This window comes from Hyaena hyaena, unplaced genomic scaffold (assembly GCF_003009895.1).
Source record: "Hyaena hyaena isolate Hyena2069 unplaced genomic scaffold, ASM300989v1 scaffold_180, whole genome shotgun sequence".
In the NCBI taxonomy this organism is placed as follows: domain Eukaryota; kingdom Metazoa; phylum Chordata; class Mammalia; order Carnivora; family Hyaenidae; genus Hyaena; species Hyaena hyaena.
The window spans coordinates 2,426,887-2,450,489 of record NW_024080811.1 but is presented as its reverse complement, the minus strand read 5'-3'; the positions used below and the strand labels follow the sequence as shown (position 1 = coordinate 2,450,489).

At 50.6% G+C, this 23,603-nt stretch overlaps 1 protein-coding gene across 10 annotated transcripts in view; it reads left to right on the top strand.

The window, feature by feature from the left end:
• Positions 1-23,603, top strand: part of MYLK (myosin light chain kinase) — a 179,625-nt gene that overhangs the window by 139,996 nt on the left and 16,026 nt on the right. For all 10 annotated transcript variants that reach the window (XM_039240627.1, XM_039240633.1, XM_039240628.1 and 7 more), the window contains 5 exons: positions 5,052-5,084; positions 5,182-5,275; positions 6,523-6,726; positions 13,088-13,305; positions 15,283-15,406. In XM_039240627.1, the coding sequence (XP_039096558.1) occupies positions 5,052-5,084; positions 5,182-5,275; positions 6,523-6,726; positions 13,088-13,305; positions 15,283-15,406 (673 nt within the window). The remainder of the gene's footprint in view (positions 1-5,051; positions 5,085-5,181; positions 5,276-6,522; positions 6,727-13,087; positions 13,306-15,282; positions 15,407-23,603) is intronic.

Below are 23,603 nucleotides of genomic sequence, written 5' to 3'. Positions count from 1 at the left end.
AGCAGGATCTAGGCTCTGAGTGTCAGCACAGAGCCTGATGTGGGGTTCGAACCCGTGAACAAGATCATGACCTGAGCCGAAGTTGGATGCTCAACCAACTGAGCCACCCAGGAGCCCCTTTTACTTTTATATTAAATGAGGGCTCCAAAAAGAAATTTGGAGCATGCCAGTGGAGAACTCTCCAAATTTACAAGGTTTTCAGTGCAGCCCTATCTTGGGGGCCTATACCCCCAAGCTCTGGAACACGGGAGCCACAGGGGCATGGATCCTGGCCCCCAAGATGGCCCCGCTGGGGTTCCGCGCAGCTGTCCTGGGGCTCCTGCCCACCAGCTGCTCCCAAATGTCTGCTGAGGGAAACGGGGCAACAAGACGGCCATCTGCTGCCCTTTCACCTTTGACATGAGCAGAGCAGGGAGTGGGCAGGTTAGCGTAGGGTGCCAGGAGAGGCATTCAGTTTTATGTTTGTAGCATATTGCTTTGTTCAAGAAGAACCCTCCCCACCTCTTAGAAAGTGACAAGGGAAGAGAAAGCACTGCAGTGTGATGTTCCTTAGCTGGAAAGGAAAGTGTCCAGGCCCTCCATGGCAGACCCCAGAGAAATGGTAGAATCCCTGATGAGTCCCATGCAGAGGATAGAGGCCATGGAAGCCGCAAGGTGTGGCTCCCAGGAGGCCAGGACAGCAGCCCCCAGGCCTGTCCGGAGAGTGTGGGGATGAGGGGCGAGGACCCCTGGGCTCTAGACAGGCGGCTTTTCCCTTCTTCCCCTACAGCCAGCCACATCCCACCGTGGTCCTCAGACCTCCTCCTAGGGCCCCTCCTAGCTGGGAGCAGACAGAAGGAAATGCGAAAATAGCCTGCAAGCCAGAGGAGTGGTCCCAGCCACCCAGGGCTTCCAGACTGGAAGCTGCCCCCACCCCCCAGGGCCAGCTGGATTACTAGGGAAGGGGGGGAGGGCAGAACAGTTGGCAAGCATTAGGCCTGAGGGGCAGAGGATGGAGGGGGTGGGAGGGTGGGGTGTAGGGAGGTTCCAAGTGAAGCCCTCTGTGGATTGGTCAGATGCTTGTTAGTTATAACCTGGGCAGGTCATCTCTCTCCACCTTAAAAGAGAAATGGCTCTCAGAGAAGTGGGGTGTATATGCATGTGTGCACACATGCATGTGTGTGCACGTGTGCATTTGCGTGTAGAGGAGGGATGGGAGAGGTGGTTATGGCAGCCCCTCTCTAATGAGTCAGCGGGGTATGGAGGCCATTGTAATGGCAGTGCCAACAAACCCTCCCTTCACTAAACGCAGCTGACGTTGGCTCTCACCTTCCCCATTGCCATCAGTACACTCCTGCCTCTGCCTTAGCAACCTGGGTTTTCTGCCCCATCCTGACCTCTCCATCCTGTCCCTGCGAAGCGCCCCGACCCTCACCCTATGACCTCTCACACAGAGTGACCTGCACACCTCCTGTGCTCTGGCACTATTCCAGTCGGTACAGGACAAATCTGGGTGCCCCACCCAGCTTCAGTGGCCTTCTTATGCCAGAGCCACCCCTCAGGCTAGAATCCCCAACCCAGCCAGCTCCCCTCCCTGTCTCCCCAAACCGGGGTAAACAGAGCCACTGCCCGCAATGCAACATTCTCTTCCCATCCCAGCCAGGCCTCCCTCTCTGCCCCACCCTATCCCTACTGTAAATCTTAAATCCACTCCGCCCTTGCTCCTGGCTCTAATTTGTTCTAGAATATATAGTTGTTAGCAAAACAGCTGTGAGAAAGGCTTCTTGTAGAGTTGGAGCTTCTTTGCAAGCTGGGGGAGGGGGGGGGGCGGGCAGTTAGAGACACAGAGCCGCTGAGGGCCGGAGAGGAGCCACATAGCGCTGCTCACTCTGTCGGTGGCTGCGGAGGCCTCTCTGGGGCTGGGGTGCCCTCTAGTGCCCACCGGGAGCGTGACAGCCCTCAGCCACAGACCGCTATGTCCAAGGCACTGCCTAGAGGCCAGCCGCATGAGGGTCCCCAGTGCTCCTCTGGTCCTATCCCAGGCACCACTCCAGGGAAATGAGACTCATCTATTTGCAGTAATATCTCAGAACCATCTTCCAAATAGTTCTTGTGCTTAGCTCTTGGATCTCATAGCTCTTTCTGAACAGATAGTTTTTAAATGTCTTGTTGAAGTTCCTCCAGCTGCAGCTCCTTCTGTGGGCTGGAGGAAACTGAGTGGTTCACCTCTGCCATTACCACAGCCCTTTATTACTGAAGGCTTGGCTAATTGAACCATGGCCTTTCCCCACCTCCTATCCTGCTCCTCTCTGTGTGGCCACTCCCCCCTCCAAGAAGAATGGAGGCAGGGTGAGAAAGAAAAGGAAGAACTAAACATCTCAGCCAGGAGTCTTGGCCCGTTTCAAACAGAGGAAAGGTTGCCTGCTAATAGTGAGCCAGGAAAGAATTGCCTGAGAATGATCTAGGTCGCCACAACCATAGCATCAGGAGAACATTCTGCATCTTAATTGCCAAAGGAAAATAAGGCAGAGGTGAAGGGCAGATGTGGTGTTTGTGAGGCGAGCAAGAAGGCCAGCTGTGTAATTTCTAACTGGCGTCTGAGTGACTGAGAGAGGCCAGTTTTAGAACTACATGCCCTCCCCAGAGGTGCCAGGCCGTTGGAAAGCCCCTTATGGGCTCCCAGCACGGCAGATGCTCCTTCACTAGGGAAGTGCAGACAGTTCCTCCTAAAGATGCCAGGCCACGGAAGTCTGCCTTCCCTTCCTCTCTCCTCCTGCTGCTCATTCCACACCAGTGTGGCTGGCATGGGAACAGGTGAGCCACTCTCTCAATCAAGCGCACAATGGACCAGGATGCTGGGCCTCCCTGACACTAAATGTTGTTACTATTGTTGGTATTTTATCTCCAAGGCCTAGCCAGTGACAGCGTCCTTTGTAAGTGACTTGAACCCCTTGCTTCCCTTACAGCCTTATCTGAAGTACCGTTGTTGAACTGACCTAAACAACTGTTAAACCTATTTATTATTCTTATGGTATGTCTCAAGATGTGAGTTCCATATGCCTACAGCCTTCTTCCTATGTGAGGCATAACACTAAATTGTTCTCTCCAGTTATAATACTTATTAGTTGATAAAAGTCTATAACCTTAATCTTACCCTTGGCCATTGTGATTTTTTTAAAGCCATATCTGCTACAGACTTTTTTCCCCAACCAGAGAGGTCTAACCATTTCTGACCATCTTCACAAGGCAACTCTGCCTTTTGGTGGCTTTCCATACCTCCTCTAACCCCAGGGTGACTTCCTAAGTGCAGACAACTCTGGTTCCAGGAGCAGACGGCCCCAGGCTCTGCCGAAAGCAGAGAAATAATACCTGCTTGTGGCCAGTGCACATCCCCCCCCCCCCCGCCACCACCCCAGACCCCCGACACGTGACAGCGTTCTGCTGGCCAGAACAGTAAGTTGAGGGCCGGGGCTCCCACACTTAGGTTCTCACTAGATGCCCTGGGGCTTGTCCCCCCAGAAGGCTGAGTGACTCCATTCTCCCTGAAATGTGACTCCATCATGCCTTCCAGGTGTTGCTCCCAGGTGTGTTCTGGTCATCTATGAACTGACAAGGTCACGCTCCACTCTCAAGTATGCGAGTTAGAAGACTTGGCCAGTTGGCTCCTGTCCTGGCACTGTCTGTGAAACCCTGAGAGTTCCGTCTATCTTGTCCTTTATGTTTCCAGAGCATTTTCCTTCCTGCGACAGAATATTCTTCCCCGTCTCACTTCTGTGTAGTTTTTTAAAGCTAAGCTTCATCAACAGCATTGTAAGGACCCTAAGCAAATCACAGCTCCTGGAGATTCACCCTCATGCTGTTCCCTGTCACACACCCTGACCCCCAAGGCTTATTCACACACGCACCCACACACGCACCCACTCGCACTGGTAAGCTCTCTGTCCTCCTTGTCTGACTTCTCTCAGGTCATCTGCTCTGGCTCCCTCTGCCAGTGGACCACAGCCCACATCATGACTGAGTAGCATAAAGCGCATCACAGAACATGGCATCCAGAGCTAGCCAATGACCCTAGAAATCACCTAAGTATAACTCCCTCCTTTTACAGATGAGGACACTGAGGCCCAGAAAGGGAAAGGCACTTGACCAAGGTCAAGAAGCCATAGTGGCCCGATAGGGACAAACCTATGCCAAAGGAAAGCCTGCAGCTCTGGAGTGGAAGTGTTCCGGTGGGGCACCTGCCTATCCCCTCACGCTCCCCCCCCCCCACCCTGCCGTTCACACCTGACACATCCATGTGAGCAGCCGGCGTGCGCTGCTCATTGTCCCTTCTCGTTATACCTCTGAACACCTGCTGGTTTCACTGTGTGACCTCACCCACCTCCCTGATGTGTTCCCTTTAAGACCCAACTCAAGGGTTCCTTCTTCCCAGAATAATTGCTCTTCCTATTTGCCCCATTTCATGTCAATTTCCTACATATGTTTATGTATATTTGTACTATGATTTCATGTGCTTGATTATAGAACATTTTTAATGGATATTTCTAGGATGTGTGGTTTTGCCTCCCCCACTAAATTATGAGCTCCAGGAAAGGAGAGATCATGCCTTCTGTGTATTTTGGTTGTATTCCCACAATACCTGGTAATATACTTGTTCCGGGACTGGAATCCCATGTATACTGACATCAAATGGACAAATGCGTTTGACACCAGGAGCAATTTATGTTGCTGACTTTTGAGCGAGAGCAGAAAGGGGCTGTCATGGGCGTGTGTAGGTTCTGAAAGTCGGAGCCTGGAAATGCTGTGAAGAAGGCAATGTCTAGGGGACCATGAGGTTACAGAGGGAAGATGGAGGTGACAGCCGGTGGAGAAGCTGCTGGGTGGGTTGAGGGGGCCAGGGCCTGCCGGTGTGTACATCGCCCTGCTGCAGCGTGGACTGGCCCACCACATAGCCATGCGCGGAGCTCTGTGCCTGGGAAGGCCGAGGGGTGATGAGGCCCCCAGCATGTTTTGCTCTCAGTGGGCCTTCAGAAGTAATCACTGTGTCCTCTGTGTCTGTCCCTGTCTCCCCCCAGAGCCAAAGGACGAAGTGGAGGTATCAGATGATGGTGAGTGCTGGCCACCTGTCCTCAGGTAGACTCGAAGGGGGGCGGGAGGTGAGCGAGGAATGTGATGGCTCACACTCACCCCGCCCCCACCCTGCAGATGAGAAGGAACCTGAGGTCGACTACCGGACAGTGATTGTCAATACTGAACACAAAGTGTCTGACTTCTACAACATTGAAGAGAGACTAGGCTCGTAAGTGGTGCAGGAAGCGCCTTCGGGGGCCCCAGGGTGGGGTGGCGCAGATCCTTTTGTTAAATTCCATGCCTTGTCTTCCCAGCATTTCCCTGGGTTCTTCCAGCTTCCCAAGCTTCAGCCCCCACCCCTAGAGAGCATCCTCAGTCAGGGCCCTCTTAGGAGCTCCTTGTGCAACAGGCTTAACTCCATTAGAGTCCTGAGCACGCCCTTCCTTTCCTGTGCCACCCTCCACTGGGGACAATAAGGTGACTGGGTCTGGTCAGACTGTCTGAGGCTACCGTCCCTGTCATCTATAGGAGTCAGTCAAACCTGATCAGTCTCACTGGTCAGCAACTGTAGCTTTGCTGCATCCATAAAACGCGTACCTTTGAAAGGCACAGCTGCCTGCTCTATGGATCTAGCCCTCACCATTTGCTCTGGCTCTCCACTGTGGAGACCCCCGACCCTGAGCCCTCGTCATAGCCACACCGTCCCCTCCAGCAGCAGCACCCAACGCCGCCTGTCTCCTGCTAACTATCCCTGGAGGAGCAGGATGGAAGGAAAGGGGATGGGGCTCAGGTTCGATTTCTAGGAAGTTTCTGGGAAAGAAAGGAGCGACACCAGCCTCACAACAGTTCCGCACAAGGAGCCTGCTCTGTCCACGGGAGCTGTGTCAGAGGACCACATCACTCCCCTCCCCTGCAGTGGACGACAGGGGCCTTCCCGGGCTGTGTCTGGGGGACCAGTGCTGGGCAGTGGAGCGGCAGGAAGGCAGCCACTCTGTTCTCTCCACTTGGGGAGGGACTTCCTCCACCCAGCTTCATGGGTCTGTCTTCGGGGAGATGGAGGCCTCAGCCCAAGGAGATGATGGCCCTGAAAGAACAGCAAACCTGGGCAGTGTTTGGGCAGCGACATGGAACCGGCGCAGGCTGGGGTGACCGTGAGGGAGAGGAGGCTTGCCTGTGTTAGAAGAGCGCTTCACGGTCCAGAGCAGGGGCTGACCAACTTTTCTATAAAGGGCCAGCTAATGGGTGGTTTCGGTTCTGTGGGCCATGTGGTCTCTGTCGCAACTCCCACTCTGCCACTGAAGCACTGAAGTGGCCCCAGACAGTGTGCGCACCGATGGGCGCGGCTGAGTCTCAGTAACGCTGTATTTCTAAAAAGAAGTGGGCTAGATTTGCCCCACAGGCCACCGTTTGGCAACCCCAATTTAGCAGAAAGTTTGGCTAAATTTGCCTTTCTTCTCCTCCTCCTTTCATTTCCAGTGGGAAATTTGGACAGGTCTTTCGACTTGTAGAAAAGAAAACTGGAAAAGTCTGGGCAGGGAAATTCTTCAAGGCATATTCAGCAAAAGAAAAAGAGAATATCCGGCAGGAGATCAGCATTATGAACTGCCTCCACCACCCCAAGCTGGTCCAGTGTGTGGATGCCTTCGAAGAAAAGGCCAACATCGTCATGGTCCTGGAAATGTGAGTGGTTTGCTCAGGGCCTGGGGGCCCCTCCTGTGCGTGTCCCCCACCGCCCACAACCAGACTCCTCTGCCCCGAGATGAAGAGCCCTGCAGGTGGGGCTGTGACATGAAGAACACTCTCCAGCCCATGTGGCCAGGTGCCGCCCGCTCAGCACAGCAGATCTGTGCTCACTTGTGGCCCTAACCCATGACCACCAGCCCACCACAGCCCCTGTTCACTGCCATAACTAAGTGGCGGATCTCTGAGGACCCCTGCTCCCTTTTTCCCCTCATCTCCCTGTGAAAGGGCCAAGGTTCAGGGGCATTCTCACCTACCTCTAGGTAGGGGAGTAGAAGGGAAGGGATGGAGCAACTTCTTGAATGGCCTTCAAAAAAGGCGGGGCCCAGGGCTGGGGGCTCAGGATGCAGGAGTGTAACCCTTGCTCCTGTCCTCCTGAGGTGCCCATGCCACCACCATGCGTGCTGTGGTCTCCACTGCTCACTCAGCAGAGAGTAGTGCTCTCTGGGCTGGGTTGTACGTGGGCAGAGGCATGTGTCACATGACCTCCCACCAAGGCTTCCTGGGATCCATGGTTTCCTCTAGTCCCCATCCTCCACTTGTCTCACCTCTGAGCTGCTGACATGCGTGTGTACACATGCACACACAGGTGTACACACTCTCACACACACACACGAACACAAATGCACATACTGCTCTCAGTAAGCCAGGTGTCCTCTGCACAGGTATATGTGTTTTCCAGAGTTTCCTTTCTTTTTTTTTAAGTTTATTTATTTATTTTAGAGAGAGAGAGTGAGAGTGAGCAGGTGAGGGATAGAGAGAGAGGGAGAGAGGGAGAATCCCAAGCAGGCTCTCCACTGCCAGCATGGAGCCCTATGAGGGGCTTGAACTCACGAACAGTGAGATCATGACCTGAGCTGAAATCAGGAGTCAGATGCTTAACCGACTGAGCCACCCGGACGCCCCTCCTTTCCTTTTCTTTAGTCAGAAGTTTTTTAATGTGATACAATCACATTAAAGAAATGTAAGAAAATATACAATGGAAAGTTCCATTCCAACCCCTGTCCCCCATCTGCCTGTTTCTACCCCCCACCACTGTCACCAGTAACCATTTTTATTTATTTTATTGTTTGTAACCTTCCAAAGTTTCTTTATGAAAATATAAGCATATATTTTAAAAAAATATATCCCACCTTTTCACACAAAGCTAACTCATACCCACTATTTTGGGTTTTGCTTCTGTTCATTCAACAGTCCATCTCGGTATGAGCCACTGTGAACATGTCAGTAGTAGCTGGTGAGCCTCCTCATTCGCCCTGGCCCGTCTTCTTTTGAAAGGAGGTTTCACAGTTTTCAGGCCTTTGCTTTTACAAATAAGCAGTGTTTGTAACCTTGCACTTACATCTTCTCACACATGCCTGTGTACATCTGTAGGGTAAATTCCTGAAAGTGTGTGTGTGTGCTAGATCAAAAGGTATGTGCATCTGAAATGTTTAGAGCTATTGTGAAATAGCCTTCAGCATCCTTGAAGTTCACCTTGAGCTTCGAGACTCTCAGTCCTTTGGAGAGGACTCTATCAACACTTCCTTCCCAGGAAAGGTGAGGCCAGAGAGTCCTCCCCAGGCTTGAGGTGTGACTTTCTCTCCTCTCTCTGTGATGGCTTTGGTGTGTTTCCTTTTGGTTTACATACGCTTGGAAAAGCTGTAGTGGGTTGAAAGCACAGAGTCCAAAGTCAGTCCAGTAAACCTCCCGTCAGTCCAGCTCTGCCTCGCACCTGTTGTATGGCCTTGAATCAGTAACTCAGCTTTGCCAATCCTTAGTGTTATTATCTATACCAAGGATATAAGCTGCTTCATGAATAATGTGGGGATCAAATGGAATATTGTATGTCAAGCACTGTGCTGTATAATTGGGACTTAATAGTATGATACATTGACTTTTTCTGTGTCGTGATCTTTTTCTTCACTTAAAATTATTTTGTGAGCATTTAACATACAACTAGCTGTTGTGGAACAAACCCTACAATTCAGGAAAGCTGGAGTCTGGTTCTATTACTGCCGAGCTGTGGTTTTCTAATTCTTAAGTCCCTCCAGCGAGGAGACATACTTGGATTAGACTCCCTTTTGGTTCTAAAATTCAGCAATTATGTGGAACTGTAAACAATTCAAAGAAAAGCTGCATTTGTATCTTAGAATCGGTTTTCAGCCCCAATCTAAGCTTACCTCCCCACTTCCAGGCAAGAGTAGCCTCTGTCTGTGGCCTCACTGATCACACCTTTCCAATAGCCCTGTGGGCTGCAGCGTTTCAAATTTATTCTAAAACAGGTTGCTGGGTCCAGGCAGTGTGGGCATGCGGGGACATGTGAAGAATGTCTTATGTTTAGAAGTTAAGCCTTGGGCAAGTTTGTGTGAGGGTGCGGGAGGCGGGCAGGAGGCAGCCAAGCCTGGGCGAGGCCGGGCAGCAGCAGCAGTGGGCAGAACACCATACTTAGCGTGGAAATGCGAGTTGGCAAGCTGGATGGAAAATGTTGAGAGAAAACGTAAGAAGGCCTCGGCTGACCTGGCTTTCATCCCTCCTCCCACGTCTCTCCCAGGGGCTGGAGCAATCTGACACGCGCAGATCCCAAATGACTCTTCTGTACTCGGGGTAAAGAGCTTGCCCCTTGATAGGAGCTCAACCAAAGGAGCGGGAGCACATTCACACTCGGTCTGTGCTTCCCTTCCAGCTAAGACAGACTCGGCCACGAGAGGGCAAAGGCTGGCTTGCAGTGGTACCATTTGCTCTTCTCCTTGTTTGATGGAGAAACTGAGATGAAGAGAAGGATAATGCCTGGTGATGTAGAAAAGTGAAAAAATATTCCAGGGGTCGCTACTTCTTTTCAGCTGCCTCAGATACTGAGAAATCAGAAGTAATATGTACCTTCAGCCTTTCTGACCTCTGATCACAGGACAGGCCCCCACCTTCACAGCAGTGTTGCCCAGACACACAGGTTCCCTCAGGCTCTTGGCCTGCCATCTGGGCTTGTCCTTTGGATTTGCTCGGGATATTCCAAGTGGTGGTGGGACCCTCTGCACTGAAGCAGAAGTGCGATTTAGTCATCCACCGCCCGTCGCACTTTGGTGCTACCATTGGCAAAATTTAGCAAAGAATATTCAGTGAGGAATAGAGGGTCTGGGTGTGGAGTCTGGAGTCCCCCGAAACACCATACCTTCTGGCTGCCAGTGAGGGCTGACCAAGGTCTACAGTTTGGGGAATGAATTTGATCCTTTGGAATTAGGTAGCCTTGGTAGTAGTTATTCACTCACTCGCTTGCTCACTGTTCATTTATTAAGCATACATTTCCTCTGCCCCAGTCTTGGCTCTTGGTATTATGTCATCTCTGTGGGTGGCAGCATCTTTCCACCCAAAATCTTGAGTATTTTGAAGAGAAACCTACTAGAACCATTAATCCTGTTTATGTAATCCCTTCCATCCTAGAAAATGGACCACAGGGACAGTTTGCAAAATACATTAGGTATATTTGAATAGGTTTGGACCTATTTGAACTTGTATTGAATAGGTTACCTCTAGAAATGCAGTAGTAATTACCTCTGTGGCTCAGATTTCTACTATGCATTGCCTCAGACATTCTCAAGGGCACTGAAAATAATGGTTGCTTGCTTTTCCAGAATATCTTAACTTTAAAAGCACACATTTTGGGGCACCTTGTCAGTGCCAGATGTTTCCAGGTGTAGATAAAGGTCTAGAGATGAGTCAGACCTTTTCCACGTGTATTCACAAACAAGCATAAGCCAAGGCAGGCTTGATACAGAAACCGCAGAGACGAGACCATGGAAACCCAGGAAGGGAAAGATAATTTCAAATGGGGAAATTGGGAGTGATTTCTCGGAGGGATTTCTTGGTGAATTTCAGCTGGCCTCCCAAAGGCGGCAACTAGTAAGCTGGAAGCCAGTATTTCCTGAACTTGTCTATCACAAGAATTATCTGACTAACATATGGATCCTCAGATCCTTCTCAAGAGTGTCTAAATCAGAATCTTCAGGGATAGATCTTGGGAGTCTGTATTTTCAATAAGAGCCCCAGTTGGGTTTTTGAGGGGAGGAAGGTAATTATAACATTATTGAGCACTTATTATGTGCCAAGCACTCTGCTAAGCACTTTACTGTATTAATTCACTCAGTCTTCACAGCAGCCCTGTGAGGTGGTGCTGTTTTTATCTACATCTTCCAGATGAGGACATTGAGGAACAGAGACAGTTAAGGATCCCAAGAGACCTGGAAATGGGGATTAGATTTGACTTCGAGTCTTGGTAAAGAGCAATAGAAATGGAGGACTTTAGTACAAAGGTGCCACCTGCTGGCCACCCAGGGACCTCTTGTTCTGTTCGTTCTAGAACATCAGTTCTAGCGTCCCCAGTGGCCACTTGCTCAGCCCTCCCGGAAGTGTTGGTGATGGAGGCCCACAGAGGCCGTGGTGTGTTGGGCTCCATGCTGCATCCCTGTCTGTCCCTCCCTCAGGGGTCAGTGACAAGATCCACCTGACTCACCACAGGTTGTCAAATGGTAATTAATATGTGCTGAGCATCTACTGTGTGTCAGGAATGATGCTTTACAGAAGTTCCTTCATTCCTAACAATTCTATCAGGTAGGGACAGGTAAGGAAACGAGGGCTCAGAAAGGTTAGGTAATGTGCCCAAGGTCACACAGCTTATAAAAGGCAGGGTCAAGATCCACACTCAGCTCTTTTTTTTTTTTTTTTGCTAGAAAATCCAATTTATTTATTTATTTATTTTTTTACAAATAGTTTATTGTCAAATTAGTTTCCGCATAACACCCAGTGCTCATCCCCACAAGTGTCCTCCTCCATGCCCATCCCCCCTCTCCCCCCCCTCATCCATCAGTCCTCAGTTTTTGTCAGCATTCAAGAGTCTCTCATGGTTTGCCTCTCTCCCTTTCCCCCACCATTTCCGCCCTTCTTCTCCCCCTTGTTCCTCCGTCAAGTTCCTCCTAATCCTCCTATATGCGCAAACATATGATATTTGTCCTTCTCTGCCTGACTTATTTCGCTCAGCATAACCCCCTCAAGGTCCATCCATGTTGCTACACATGGCCAGATTTCATTGTTTCTCATTGCCATGTAGTATTCCATGGTATAGATAAACCACATCTTCTTGATCCATTCATCTGTTGATGGACACTTAGGCTCTTTCCATGTTTTAGCTATTGTGGAGAGTGCTGCTATGAACATTGGGGTACATGTGCTCCTATGCCTCAGCATTTCTGTATCCCTTGGGTAAATTCCTAGCAGCCACACTCAGCTCTTTACTTTCTTCATAATGGCTTCCCTTAGAAGAGGAAAGGTCCCCTCTCCCCCCAAAAATGAAGAGGGAAGGCCCTTGGAAGAGGACAGGCCCAGAAGGAAGCCTGCTCAGCCTTGTTCAGCTGGTAGACATATATGCCATTGCAGAAAAGAGCTTACTCACGTCTGGATGCTATAAAAGTCACTAGGGAGATGCTTTAAACTTTCTGAGCAGCAAGGAAGGAAGGTGGGTCAGAGGGCTGGGACAGGGGAACAGAAAGGACCTGGGCAACTCAGGTGGTAAGGCCGTGCCTTTGCCCTGAAGGGCGATATGCTAGCTGGCTGTAGCCTCTGGGCCAGTCCTTAGCAGAAGATGCTCACTGTGGGCTCCAGAAACACCACGGTCAGGATCCAAAGTCTATCCAGGCGGGAGGGTGTACCGTACTTCCAGCCTGGGCAAGGAAGCAGGCGTAACACGAGTATACAGGCCTGATACTATAGGCCTGGCCAGGGGCGGCAAACTGATCACAACTGTGAGTGTAATGGGTTACAGCCAGTGAATTTTAGAAAATGAGCCAAGTCTCCTTATTATTGAAGATACTTTTCTGTTCCTGGCTATGCAAAACAGATGCTTATGGGTGCTGTTAGTATTTCAAGCTTCAGTCCTTGTAAGGACGAGCCCTTACACATCTGTCATCATTATACACCCTGCCTGGTGGTTGCCCTTTGTGCTGAGGAGATGATGTCTAGATCTCTCAGTTCATGACCACCTCTGAAACTGCCCAGCCCAGATGCTCCCCTGAGTCCCCCAGCAGCTCAGTGGGCACAGACAGGGTCCCCCGAGCAGGGGAACCAGGAGGCCCAGGCCCTCCTCACACAATGGAAACCGGGACCAACATAACAAGGCAGGAGACTGGGACTCAGGAAGCTGCAGAAATGCCAGGCCCCTCTTAACCTGGGCTTTCCTGCCAGTCCCCCTACCATCCCCCCACCGCATTCGCAGACCCCTGCCAGCCCCGGGCCCCGTGATCTCGTGAACTGACCATCCCTTCTGCTCCCGTAGCGTGTCGGGGGGCGAGCTGTTCGAGCGCATCATCGACGAGGACTTTGAGCTGACGGAGCGGGAGTGCATCCAGTACATGAGGCAGATATCGGAGGGGGTGGAGTACATCCACAAGCAGGGCATCGTCCACCTGGACCTCAAGCCCGAGAACATCATGTGTGTCAATAAGACCGGCACCAGAATCAAGCTCATCGACTTCGGTCTGGCCAGGAAGCTGGGTAAGGCCATCTGCCTCTCCTGTTGTCACCCACATGCAGTGGCAGTGGCCGTTTGTGTCCCACACACCGGGCATGGGAGGGAATGCGCTGTGCTGGAGTTAAAAATCGGAGACCGTGGGGGCCACTGAGGCTCAGATCCTGCCCCTGACACTAAGTAGACTTGACTGAGAGTCTCAGATTCCTTATCTGTAAAATGGGATAACAGCCTCATAGAGCCATTGGGGGTCAGGTGAGGGAATAGAGGTCAGGTGATGCAAGCAGTGCCTTGAACACCGTGAGCACTGTGTGGGTGTCAGCTGTTTATTAGTGTTGCTGCTGTTGGCACGGTCCCCTCTGGATGCCACTCTGGTGCAGCAGCACTTTTTGGCATTGGCACCTGTTCACATCCTACTTTGCCGTTTCCAGAGCACTTTCTCACACTTCCGTTTGGTTGTCACAGCAACCCTGTGGGCGAGACAGGGCTGATTTTGAGCCCTGGTTTATAGATGAGGAAACTGTAGCTTTGCCCAGCAGGTCAGGCCAGGAGAGGTGCTAGGGCTGGAACAGGGACCTCAGAGCTGGTTCGGGGTTCTCGGGGGCCCCTCTACTCTTCCTGCCCTGGGCGGGGGAGGATGGGAGAAGGTGGTAGGGACCTTCGTACCCAGCCCTGACGCCTGAAGCCATTCTGGCCCTTAACCAGCCGCCTCACTCCCTGCGCACCTTCTCCCTGCCCGTGTGGCTCTTCGATGTCTCAGCAACAGCCTCCCCCTCTACCTCCCGACCATTGCCCTGTCAGCAGGAGCCTGGGAGCCGGCACAGACTGGGGGGGAGTGAGTGCCGGGCACCCTGTTACAGAGAGGATACTGAGGGAGTGGGGTTCTGCCAGGCTGCGGCCTGCCTGGGAATCAGTGCCCGATGCCGGGCACGGGGGCCTGCCCTGCTCCGCCTGCTGAGGGCCTGGTGCGGGGGCAACAGCTGGTGTACAGGGCCTGCCTTCAGGCAGGGAGCACTCCTAATTTGAATGCATAGGGCACCTCGGGCCTCAGGAGCTGGCAGTGTCAGAGCCCAGGGGACACAACGTGCAGGCTCCATTGGTGAGAGATGTAGGAGTCCTGTCTACCACGGCCTTGAGAGCTGGGACGGGCTAACATGTGGCAGGAAGGGTTCAGCTGGGAGCTGAGCAGAGCTTTCACATGTGGAGGCCGTTAGATGGTTGGTGTTGGAATATTTCCATGGGCTCTGTCCTTGAACAAGACAGAACCAGCTCCGAGGTCCCTGTTCCAGCCCCAGTAGCCCATGGGCCAAAGGTGTGCCACCCACATCTTTGTTGACGAGATCCCCCAGGAGCTGTGCCCATGTGCATTTTACTGGGCATCTCTGGTCTTTTCAGGCTCAGGGGCACCCCCATGGGGTTAAGGCCTTTCCTGGCTCTCCTCCTGCCAGCTCCTGGGAGGAGATAGGACATTGAGTGTTGAAAGGCGGGGACGGGAGGGCGTGGCTTAGAGCGGGACAACAGGGTTTGGGTCCTGACCACCACATGAAAGGTGTGTAGATCACACATCTTCCCTGGGCCTCCTTTTCTTCCTCAGGAACATAAGGGTCATACCTCCCTCAGGGCTGTTGAGAATATTAAATAGCAAAGTCCTTATAAAAGGGGCAGACTCAGTGAACGGTAGAGATTATTGCCAAGCACATGGCACAGTTCCTTCTTCAGGGAACTCATGGAAGAGATAGACACCTGGAAAGCCACTAGGGGGCAGGGGCTGTGTCAGCCTCCTCTCCCCACCCCACCCCGGTGAGTGTGCAGTTTGTGTTTCACTGGCGCATTGATGCCCCTGTTTACAAGGAGGCCGAGTGTCTCTGACCCCAGTCTCGAGGAGAAAGCAGCTGAGGGCCAGGCCTTGTCCGTGTCCCTCCCATGCACACAGATGGCATTCGCTTACCACGGGTTGGCTCCTGAATGTTCTGGCAACTGATCCCTCTCCGTCCTGGTTTCAGAGAATGCGGGATCTCTGAAGGTCCTCTTCGGTACCCCAGAGTTTGTGGCACCTGAAGTGATCAACTATGAGCCCATCAGCTATGCCACGGACATGTGGAGCATTGGGGTCATCTGCTACATCCTGTGAGTCTCGGGGCACGTGGGGGAGGGTCAGAGAGCTCCCCAGGAGAGCTCCCCAGGAGGGCCTCAGGCTGCCCTGACATTGAAGGGGCCAGAACGGGTCATGGTGGGAGCCCACCCCAGAGTTGGGAAGGCGGCAGCTCCTATCCCCCTCCCACCGGCCTGCCCTACTCCTGATTTCCTGAAGAAGTCAGCTGCCCATGTCACCCTTCTGTAGGAGTGGCTAGTGTTGACACTGAGACCCCATTCTGGGCCCTTTACTGTCCCTAATGCTGGCCAGGCTGTGGCCTTTGGTCAGGAGGATGGAATGTGGCTGGTGTACTTTACCGTCACTTGTGTAGGTGAGGCCCCGGAGGCAGGGAGCCCAGGTGCATATCTCCTGTGAGTGTCATCATTATTTGCAGAAGATAGGACCCCATCCTCATGGCAGGGGGACCCCAACTGCCAGACTCATCCCTGAGCCTGGTAAATGGGCCAGTTAATAAGCACTTTGGATGATAAGTGGGGCGAGCAGACAACAGAAAGCCACACAGTAATTAGAACTGGGAAATTGGGTGGAAAATATGAAGCCATTTCAGTTAAAGATGCTAGAGAAAAAGAGGAGAGGCCAGAGCCCCTGGGTGGCTCAGTAGGTTAAGCCTCCTGATTTCAGCTCAGGTCACTGTCTCACGGCTCATTCCTGAAATCAAGCCCCGCGTCGGGCTCCATACTGACAACTCAGAACCTGCTTGGTCTCTCTGTCTCTCTCTGTCTCTCTCTGTCTGCCCCTCCCCCACTTGCACACAGGCTTACACTCTCTCTGAAAATAAACTTAAAAAAAAAAAAAAGAGGGAAGAAGGGAGGCCAGTAATGTAGACCAGTGCTTTGTAAACAGCAACATGCACGAATCACCTAGGCCTCTCCTTAGGTGACAGGTTCTGATTCAGAAGGTCTGGGAGACGTAAGAATCCACATTTCCAGCAGATTCCAGGTTACCAGTGGTACTGCTCCAAGGCCCGCACTTTGAGCAGCAGTCTCTGGAACACACCTTAGTGGGGTCTCAGTGACTTAGTCTCTGAAACCCCAGGCCGCAGAGGCAGCCCCCAATCTTAGGTAGCAACACACAGTAACAGAATCGTGTCTCTGAAGGTGCAGGTATGCATGCATTCTTTTTGAAAATATTTTTCGTTGTTGAAGCAAGCAGAAAGTTTTAATGTTTTCATAGAAAACTTGAGGAAGACCTAAGAATGCCTTCTTAGACCCCAGTGTGAGAAGGGGTTCTAGGTGATTTGGCTGCACGGCCACAGTTAGGAGCCACTGTTACAAAAGCGTTAGCGGAAGTGGAGTGATTTTGTATGTGTTCTTGGTGGCTTTTCCACATGCTCAGGAATTTTATTCTCACTGTGGCATGTCAGGGCAAACTCCCTCAGTTAAGCCTGTGTCACGGACTCTGTACCCCAGAGAGTCATCTTCCTCCCTGCCCAGGGTCACCTCCCCCCACCTCCTCCTCCCCCAGAGCAGCAGAGAAGAAACTCCCCAGCCAGTGCGTGTGCCCGTGTCCTCCTACCCCAGCCTCACTCCGGAAGAAAGGGAGCTAATGAGTAACGAAACTGCACCCAATCTGCACTCCTAGCTCCCTTGGTAAATAAGGAAGAGCAGAGCAGTGGGCCCAGTCACCCCTTCTTGGGCTGCCCCAGGCTGCACGGTGCTCACTCTGGATCTCTGGCCCCAGGAGAGGAGACACCTGGCACTTGAGAAACAGTCTTCAGTCAGTTTATTGTGTCCAGACCTAGCCGTCTAGTGTCCTGACTCGGTCCCTGGGTCCCTCTGCAGCCATCAATATTCGCACTACTGTCTCTGTGGGTCTTCCCACTGCTGCACATGGGATCATCTGCTCCCACAGATTGTCACCTGGGCTCCTGTTCTGATTCTCAGAACAAACCTGGAGTGAATTGGGGCAGGGATTTGATCTTTGTTTGGCTTGGAGGTGACCGGGGCCAAGGAAGTGCACATGGCTGCTCATCTCACACAGTCCTGGAGGGTGACCAGCCTTCCCAGTTCCCCCAGGCCTGGTGGGCTTCCCAGAATACAGGGCTCTCAGTGCTAATGTGAGGGTGGTCCAGGACAGTCCGTCTCCCGACTAGTCAGACACGGGGCAGTGCCTGAACTGCCCTTAACTTTTCACAGTGGACACACCTGTGTAACCTGGACCAGATGAAGAGCCCCCACACTAGCCGGGCCCCTGCAGTCCTCTCTGTGTCCCTCCCAGTGACTGTCCCTCAGAGGTACCCATCATCATCATGTCACACACTAGTTTTGCCTGTTCTTGAACTTTATATAAGCGAAAGCGTACAGTAAGTCTGGCTTCCTTTGCTCAACATTGTTTGTGAGACTCATTCATTTTATTGTACGTACTTGTAGATTGTTCATGCTCGGTGCAGTGGAGTATTCCACTGTGGGAACACCATCCAGTTTATCAATCCACTCTACATTCATGGTAATTTTTAACAGATGCCGGTTTGGGATAGTTCAAGTATTCTGTTACATGTGTTTTAGTGAAAGCATTTATGCATTTCTGTTGGATGTATAATCTAGAACTAGAAGTATTGAGTCATAAGAGTGTTTTAAAATTCAGGGCACCTGGGTGGCTCAGTCGGTTAGGCGTCCGTCTTCAGCTCAGGTCATGATCTCACGGTTTGTGGGTTCGAGCCCCGCATCAGGCTCTGTAATGATAGCTAGCTCAGAGCCTGGAGCCTACTTCCGACTCTGTATCTCTCTCTTGCTCTGACCCTCCCCTGCTCATGCTGTCTCTCTCTCTCTCAGAAATAAATAAAAACAATTTAAAAAATTTTTTTAAGAAGAGTATTTTAAAATGCGAATTCTTTTAGGTGGAGAAACATAATAATTTGGGTTACATGTCATATTTCTTTACTAGATCACTTTTAAAGCTAAGACCAAGAAATAGGGGAGCTCTTTGAAATGGGGAGACCGTAATTTTGATGAATGGGGCGCCATCCTGAAGGTGTTTGGGCAGCGAGGTGCAAGGAGAGGGGAGAGGCGTGTGTGATAGGGAGGCGGGTGAGGCCCGACAAGGACACAGGCCAGCCCCGCAGAGGCCCCTGCAGCCCCCCAGCATCCTGGCTCCTGCACACCCCACTGTGGGCTGCCCTGCTGTCTGGCACATTTCTTGTTGGCTCTCACAGTGGTGATTGAGACCTGGGAGCATTTCTCCTGAGTGAGGGCTCTCAGCAGAGCACATGGCACCCAAAACAAAATGTGGGGCCAGCCAAATGGCTTTTATCAGATCCTGCTTTGCAAGATTCTGGAGCTGTTGCTGGAAGTCCCCAGAAGAGGTTCTATGGCAGGTTCATGTCCCCTCTGTCCCTCTCTTTGGAGCTTAGTTGTCTGCCTGACAGCTACCTTCCACATCAGGGCCACCTTCCACATCTGTACCAGAGGAACTCCCCATCCTTTCTAGGGCCAGGGAGAGATGGGGAGGCCAGGGAGTTGTGGAAAGAAGTGAGAACTCATTTACTATTCAACACATATTTGGTGAGTGCTTCCTAAGCTATGAGCTCTGTCCCTGTAGGTTTTTCTGACTTTGTTGGAGGAGCTGCTGAAACCCCTCAGGGAGATCAAGAAAGATCCTGTTCTGGCACTGGAGACCTGCACTCATGGCCTGCCCCATATTTTCCAGGCAGAGTAGGGGTGCAGTGGCCGGGGTTACAGGCCCCTGTACACTCTCATCCTGATTCCAAGTGAAATAAATGGTAGATTCTGTGAACTTCCTGGAGATTCTTCTGGTGTTAGCAATGTCCATTTGGTTTCCGGCAGGAGGAGACAGGACAGGAGCTCTCTAGGCCACACTTCAACATGGAAGATGTTCTCAGCCTTGCCTCCTTTTCTAAGACCCCCTTTCCTTTCTTGCTTTCCTCTCTGATATTTTCTGAGGACTTAGTGTTCCCTTACTGCCTGTGGGGACACCAGAACCCTTCTCTATGCCTTTCTCTCACCCCTACTCCGGAATTCCTTCTCTCCCTCCTCTGCTTCAAGCCAAGGTGGAGAGCAGTTACTGCTCTGCTTTCTCCCTACCATCTTCCTATTGGAATCAGCAACAGATTTCCTATTTCAGTTCATTTGTTGAGCACCTACTGTGGTCCAGAGAGCTGGGGCCATCCCCATCCAAAATCTAACTTCTCAGGACATGAGAGCCCAGTGAGCGAGGGAGAAGGCCCAGTACCCAAGCATCAAGTACGTACTCAGACTTGGGGTTTGGTGCAGGATTCTTCAGAGGGAACAGACAGCCCCACTAAGAGCTATCCCTGCCCTCTCAGACATGCTCTCTGATTCCAGCTTCTGCAACCTCCAGGTGCCCTGAGCCCACGCCGGTCCCAGCCGCCACCTGCAGGCTTTGCTCTCCAAAGAGCAGGGTGTCTACTTTCTAGGCCACTGCACAAAAGGACACCCAGTTCTTCCTCTGGGATCTGCCCAGCCCTCTCAACTCTTCCCACCACACCAGGGAATGAGTATCTGAAGGCTAAAATGGGATAAAAGACTAGGCCCTTCCTAATCACTCAGTAGCTCTGCGGGCAGATGTGTGGTCTCTTTCAACTGGCCATTCATGCAGTGGGGTCACCTGGTGCTTGAAACACACCATGAAGAAAGTGCAAGAGGTATTTCTGTACCTTTCTCTGGGCAGCAGATTCCCTAGGTGAAGTTTTGCTTCAGTGAGAGAGTAAGAATTAAAAAATGAAAACACCCTGCAGTCATGATCTTTGTGACTTGTCAACAACCATTAAAAGTGAATGTGAAGACTCTGTACACACTTGTGAACAACATCAAGGGACAAAAAAAGTGAAGCAACTAAAAACTTTCCAACTCTGATTATAGTTTTGTAAAAAACAGGTAAATCCATTGGTTATGTTGGGGAGGAAGTAAAAAGTTTCCTCCACCTTTTTAGGTTCTTTTCTAGGAGGCTTGCAAATCAAACTGACAAAAGACAGATTAACAAGAGGGGGAAAAAAGATGCATAGGAGTTTACAAAGAAACGTGATTCAAGAAGGTGTTTAGATTCGAGGGCTTACATACTATTTTAACAAAGAGCAAGCAATTGTTATTAGACAAAGGAAAGGGGTTTGGGGCTTCTGGAGGGGGTAAGTTGTGAGAAGGTGACTGGGAAATGTATAGTACATAAGGGTTGTTTTGCAAGGTCTATTAAGAAGATGAGTCTTTCTGTTTGCACATATGGGTGGGTTAAGAGGAACTTAACAGAGGACCATGGGGGTGGGAAAGGGGGAAAATAGTTGGGGAGAGGGAGGGAGGCAAACCATGAGAGACTCTTGAATGCTGAGAACAAACTGAGGGCTGAAGGGGGTGGGAGAGAGGGGAAGGGGGGTGATGGGCATGGGGGAGGGCACTTGTGGGGATAAGCACTGGGTGTTATATGGAAACCAACTTGACAATAAGCTATTTAAGAAAAAAAGTTAAAAATTTTTTTAAAAAAAGAGTCTTTCTGGTAAGGGAGAGAACATATTTACAAATGGAAATATAAGTCACCCTTTTTTAAATGTTTATTTATTTTTGACAGAGAGAAAGAGAGAGACAGAGCATGCGTGAAGAAGGGGTAGATAGAGGGAGGAGATACAGAATCTGAAGCAGGCTCGACACAGGGCTCTAACTCACAAACTGTGAGATCATGACCTGAGCTGAAGTCAGGCACTTAACCAACTGAGTCACCCAGGTGCCCTGAAAATTTATGTCACCCAATAAAGAGAAATTATTGCCCTGCTTTTAGACAGAAAGGGGGGAAAAGAGCTAATGCCTTCAGCTCAAAACAATCATTATGCCAAAGTGGCATATTTTGGAGTGGCATACTCTGATCCCCTTCAGTTACAAAATGAAATAAAACTAGGAAGAAAGGTGGATAGTTATGTTTTTAATGCTAACGTTATTATGTTTGTTGGTTGGGTTGATCAACCATACGTGATCCTTATGCAAATTCTAGGAATAAATAAAAAGTCCAAAAAAAATTTTTTTTAAGATCCTGCCAAATTCCACCACCAAGAAACATAACTGAAATTCCAACACTCTCTTTGTCATCATGCTCTGCATATATTGCAAGTTTTATTTTAGAGACATACTCTTTAACGGGAGGAATTCTGTGGGAGCTCAGCAGGCAAGGGGCCAGCCAGGGCTGAGGGGATTTCAGATGGATGGGCTGCCAGGAAGGAGGAGCGCCAGAGGGAGGAGGCTCCCCCCAGCTGTGAACTTGACAGAGATTCAGCCCTATCTTTGCAGGATTACAGTCCCAAATTAGGAAAGGAAGTTCACAGAAGGGGACGTCTCAGCATTCCACAGCAGCATTGTCTGCTCTTCTTGCAGTGGCTGGAATGCTGCAGGACTTTCCCCCTCCTTGTTTCAGATGGAAAATGTAAAGACCAGAGGAGGCAGATAGCTGACAAGCAAGAGTCTGGCTACCTCTCCATGGGACTAGCTGAGGTCACACAGGAGAGACTGCAGAGATGGGGAGAGCTGGGAGCTCCTAGGAATTGTAGCCAGTACCCTTGGTGTAAAGAAGGGGAAACTGAGGCCCAGAGAGGGCGGAGGGAGTAGCATGTAACCCCGCAAGCTTGGGAGTGGTATGTTCCCACCCTTCCTTCATGGTCATGTAATCGAGAATACTTAGCTCCGTGCCTTCTTCAAGCAGAACCGAAATAAGACATTTTAATGCCATCTGCCCAACTGTTACTCTAAAATACCAATGTATTGACTAGGGCAAGGCCACTCACATTGCAAAAGCTTTCTTTTTCCTTTTTCTTTCTTTCTTTTTTTTTTTTTTTTTTTTTACAAAACCTTTCACCAGAGGGTTCCTCCCATGGCAAGCTCGCCTCACAATATTTCAGTGGGTTTTGTTTTACAAAACTTAGTTTTGAGGTGCTATTACATTTCATAAGCTGAGGCCTTATAAATGTAGAGACAGTTCCAGAAGGGTTTGTGTTATTGTTTAGGATGATGGATTCATATGAATTTGGAGGACAGGGACATGAGTGAAGCCTTCATTTGGAACGCTGATGGCATGAGGCCCAGGATCTATCTCATGGGACTCAGGTGGGATCAGGGCAGGACCAGCTACGTAATTTGCAGGCCCAGTGCAAAATAAAAAGGTGGAATGACTTGTTCAAATATTACTGCAAGTTTCAGTATGACAGCAGAGTATTAAACCAAGAGTGGGGCCTTCCTAGGGTGGGGCTCTGTGCATCCGCCTAGGCCTGACAGCCATGATGCAGGCCCCAGGTCAGGGTGAATGGCAGGGCGATGGCTGGCATGAAGACGAGGTACACAGGAGTGAGAGGTAAGGCTAGTAAGCTGTAAATCTGTTCCACTTGGCTTTGAGATACTGTGTCTTATAAATTTCATTTGGCTTACACTAATGGTAAATGTGTTGTTCCCGAAGTTACAGATTGGTGAGACAGTGGGGGTAAACTGTACACAGAAAAACCGTGTAGTATCCACAGTCATGGACAGAACCCCTTCCTATGGACCAGGCTTCATGCCAGAGCTGTAAACTGTGATTTACTTCACTGTCACGAGGATGTTTGTATAAAGGAGCAGTGAAGATCTAGGCTCTGGATGCCTGGGTTTAGATCTCACCAACTGAGTCCTTGGGCCAGTTACCTAACCCCACTCAATGCCCATTTCCTCATCTGTTAAAGTAATGAGTTGACCGTGTTATAGGGTGGTGTTGAGATTGAATGAGTTTGGGGCACCTGGGTGGCTCAGTTGGTTGAGCGTCAAGCTCTTGATTTCAGCTCAGGTCATGATTTCGCGGTCGTGGGATCAAGCCCCCCTGTCAGGCTCCATGCTGAGGGTGAATCCTGCTTGGGATTCTCTCTCTCTCCCTCTGCCCCTCTCCCCTGCTCATGCTTGCTTGCTTTCTCTCTCTCTCAAATGAAAAAATATATATATATTTTTAAAAATGGAATAAGTTCATCTATTTTAAGCTGTTTGCCCAGTGCCTGGCACATAGTAAATGTTTGGCAAATGTCTGCTGCCACGATGATGTTGATGGAGGAGAAAGAGGAAGGGAGAAGAAGAATTGGTAAAAGTGGTGACTGCTGTATAGTTAAGTAGTAGGTTCCTCATCATACAGAGGAGGAAAGTGTGGCACAGAAAGATTAGGAAATTGTCCAAGATCACCCAACAAATGAGCACACTATTCTCC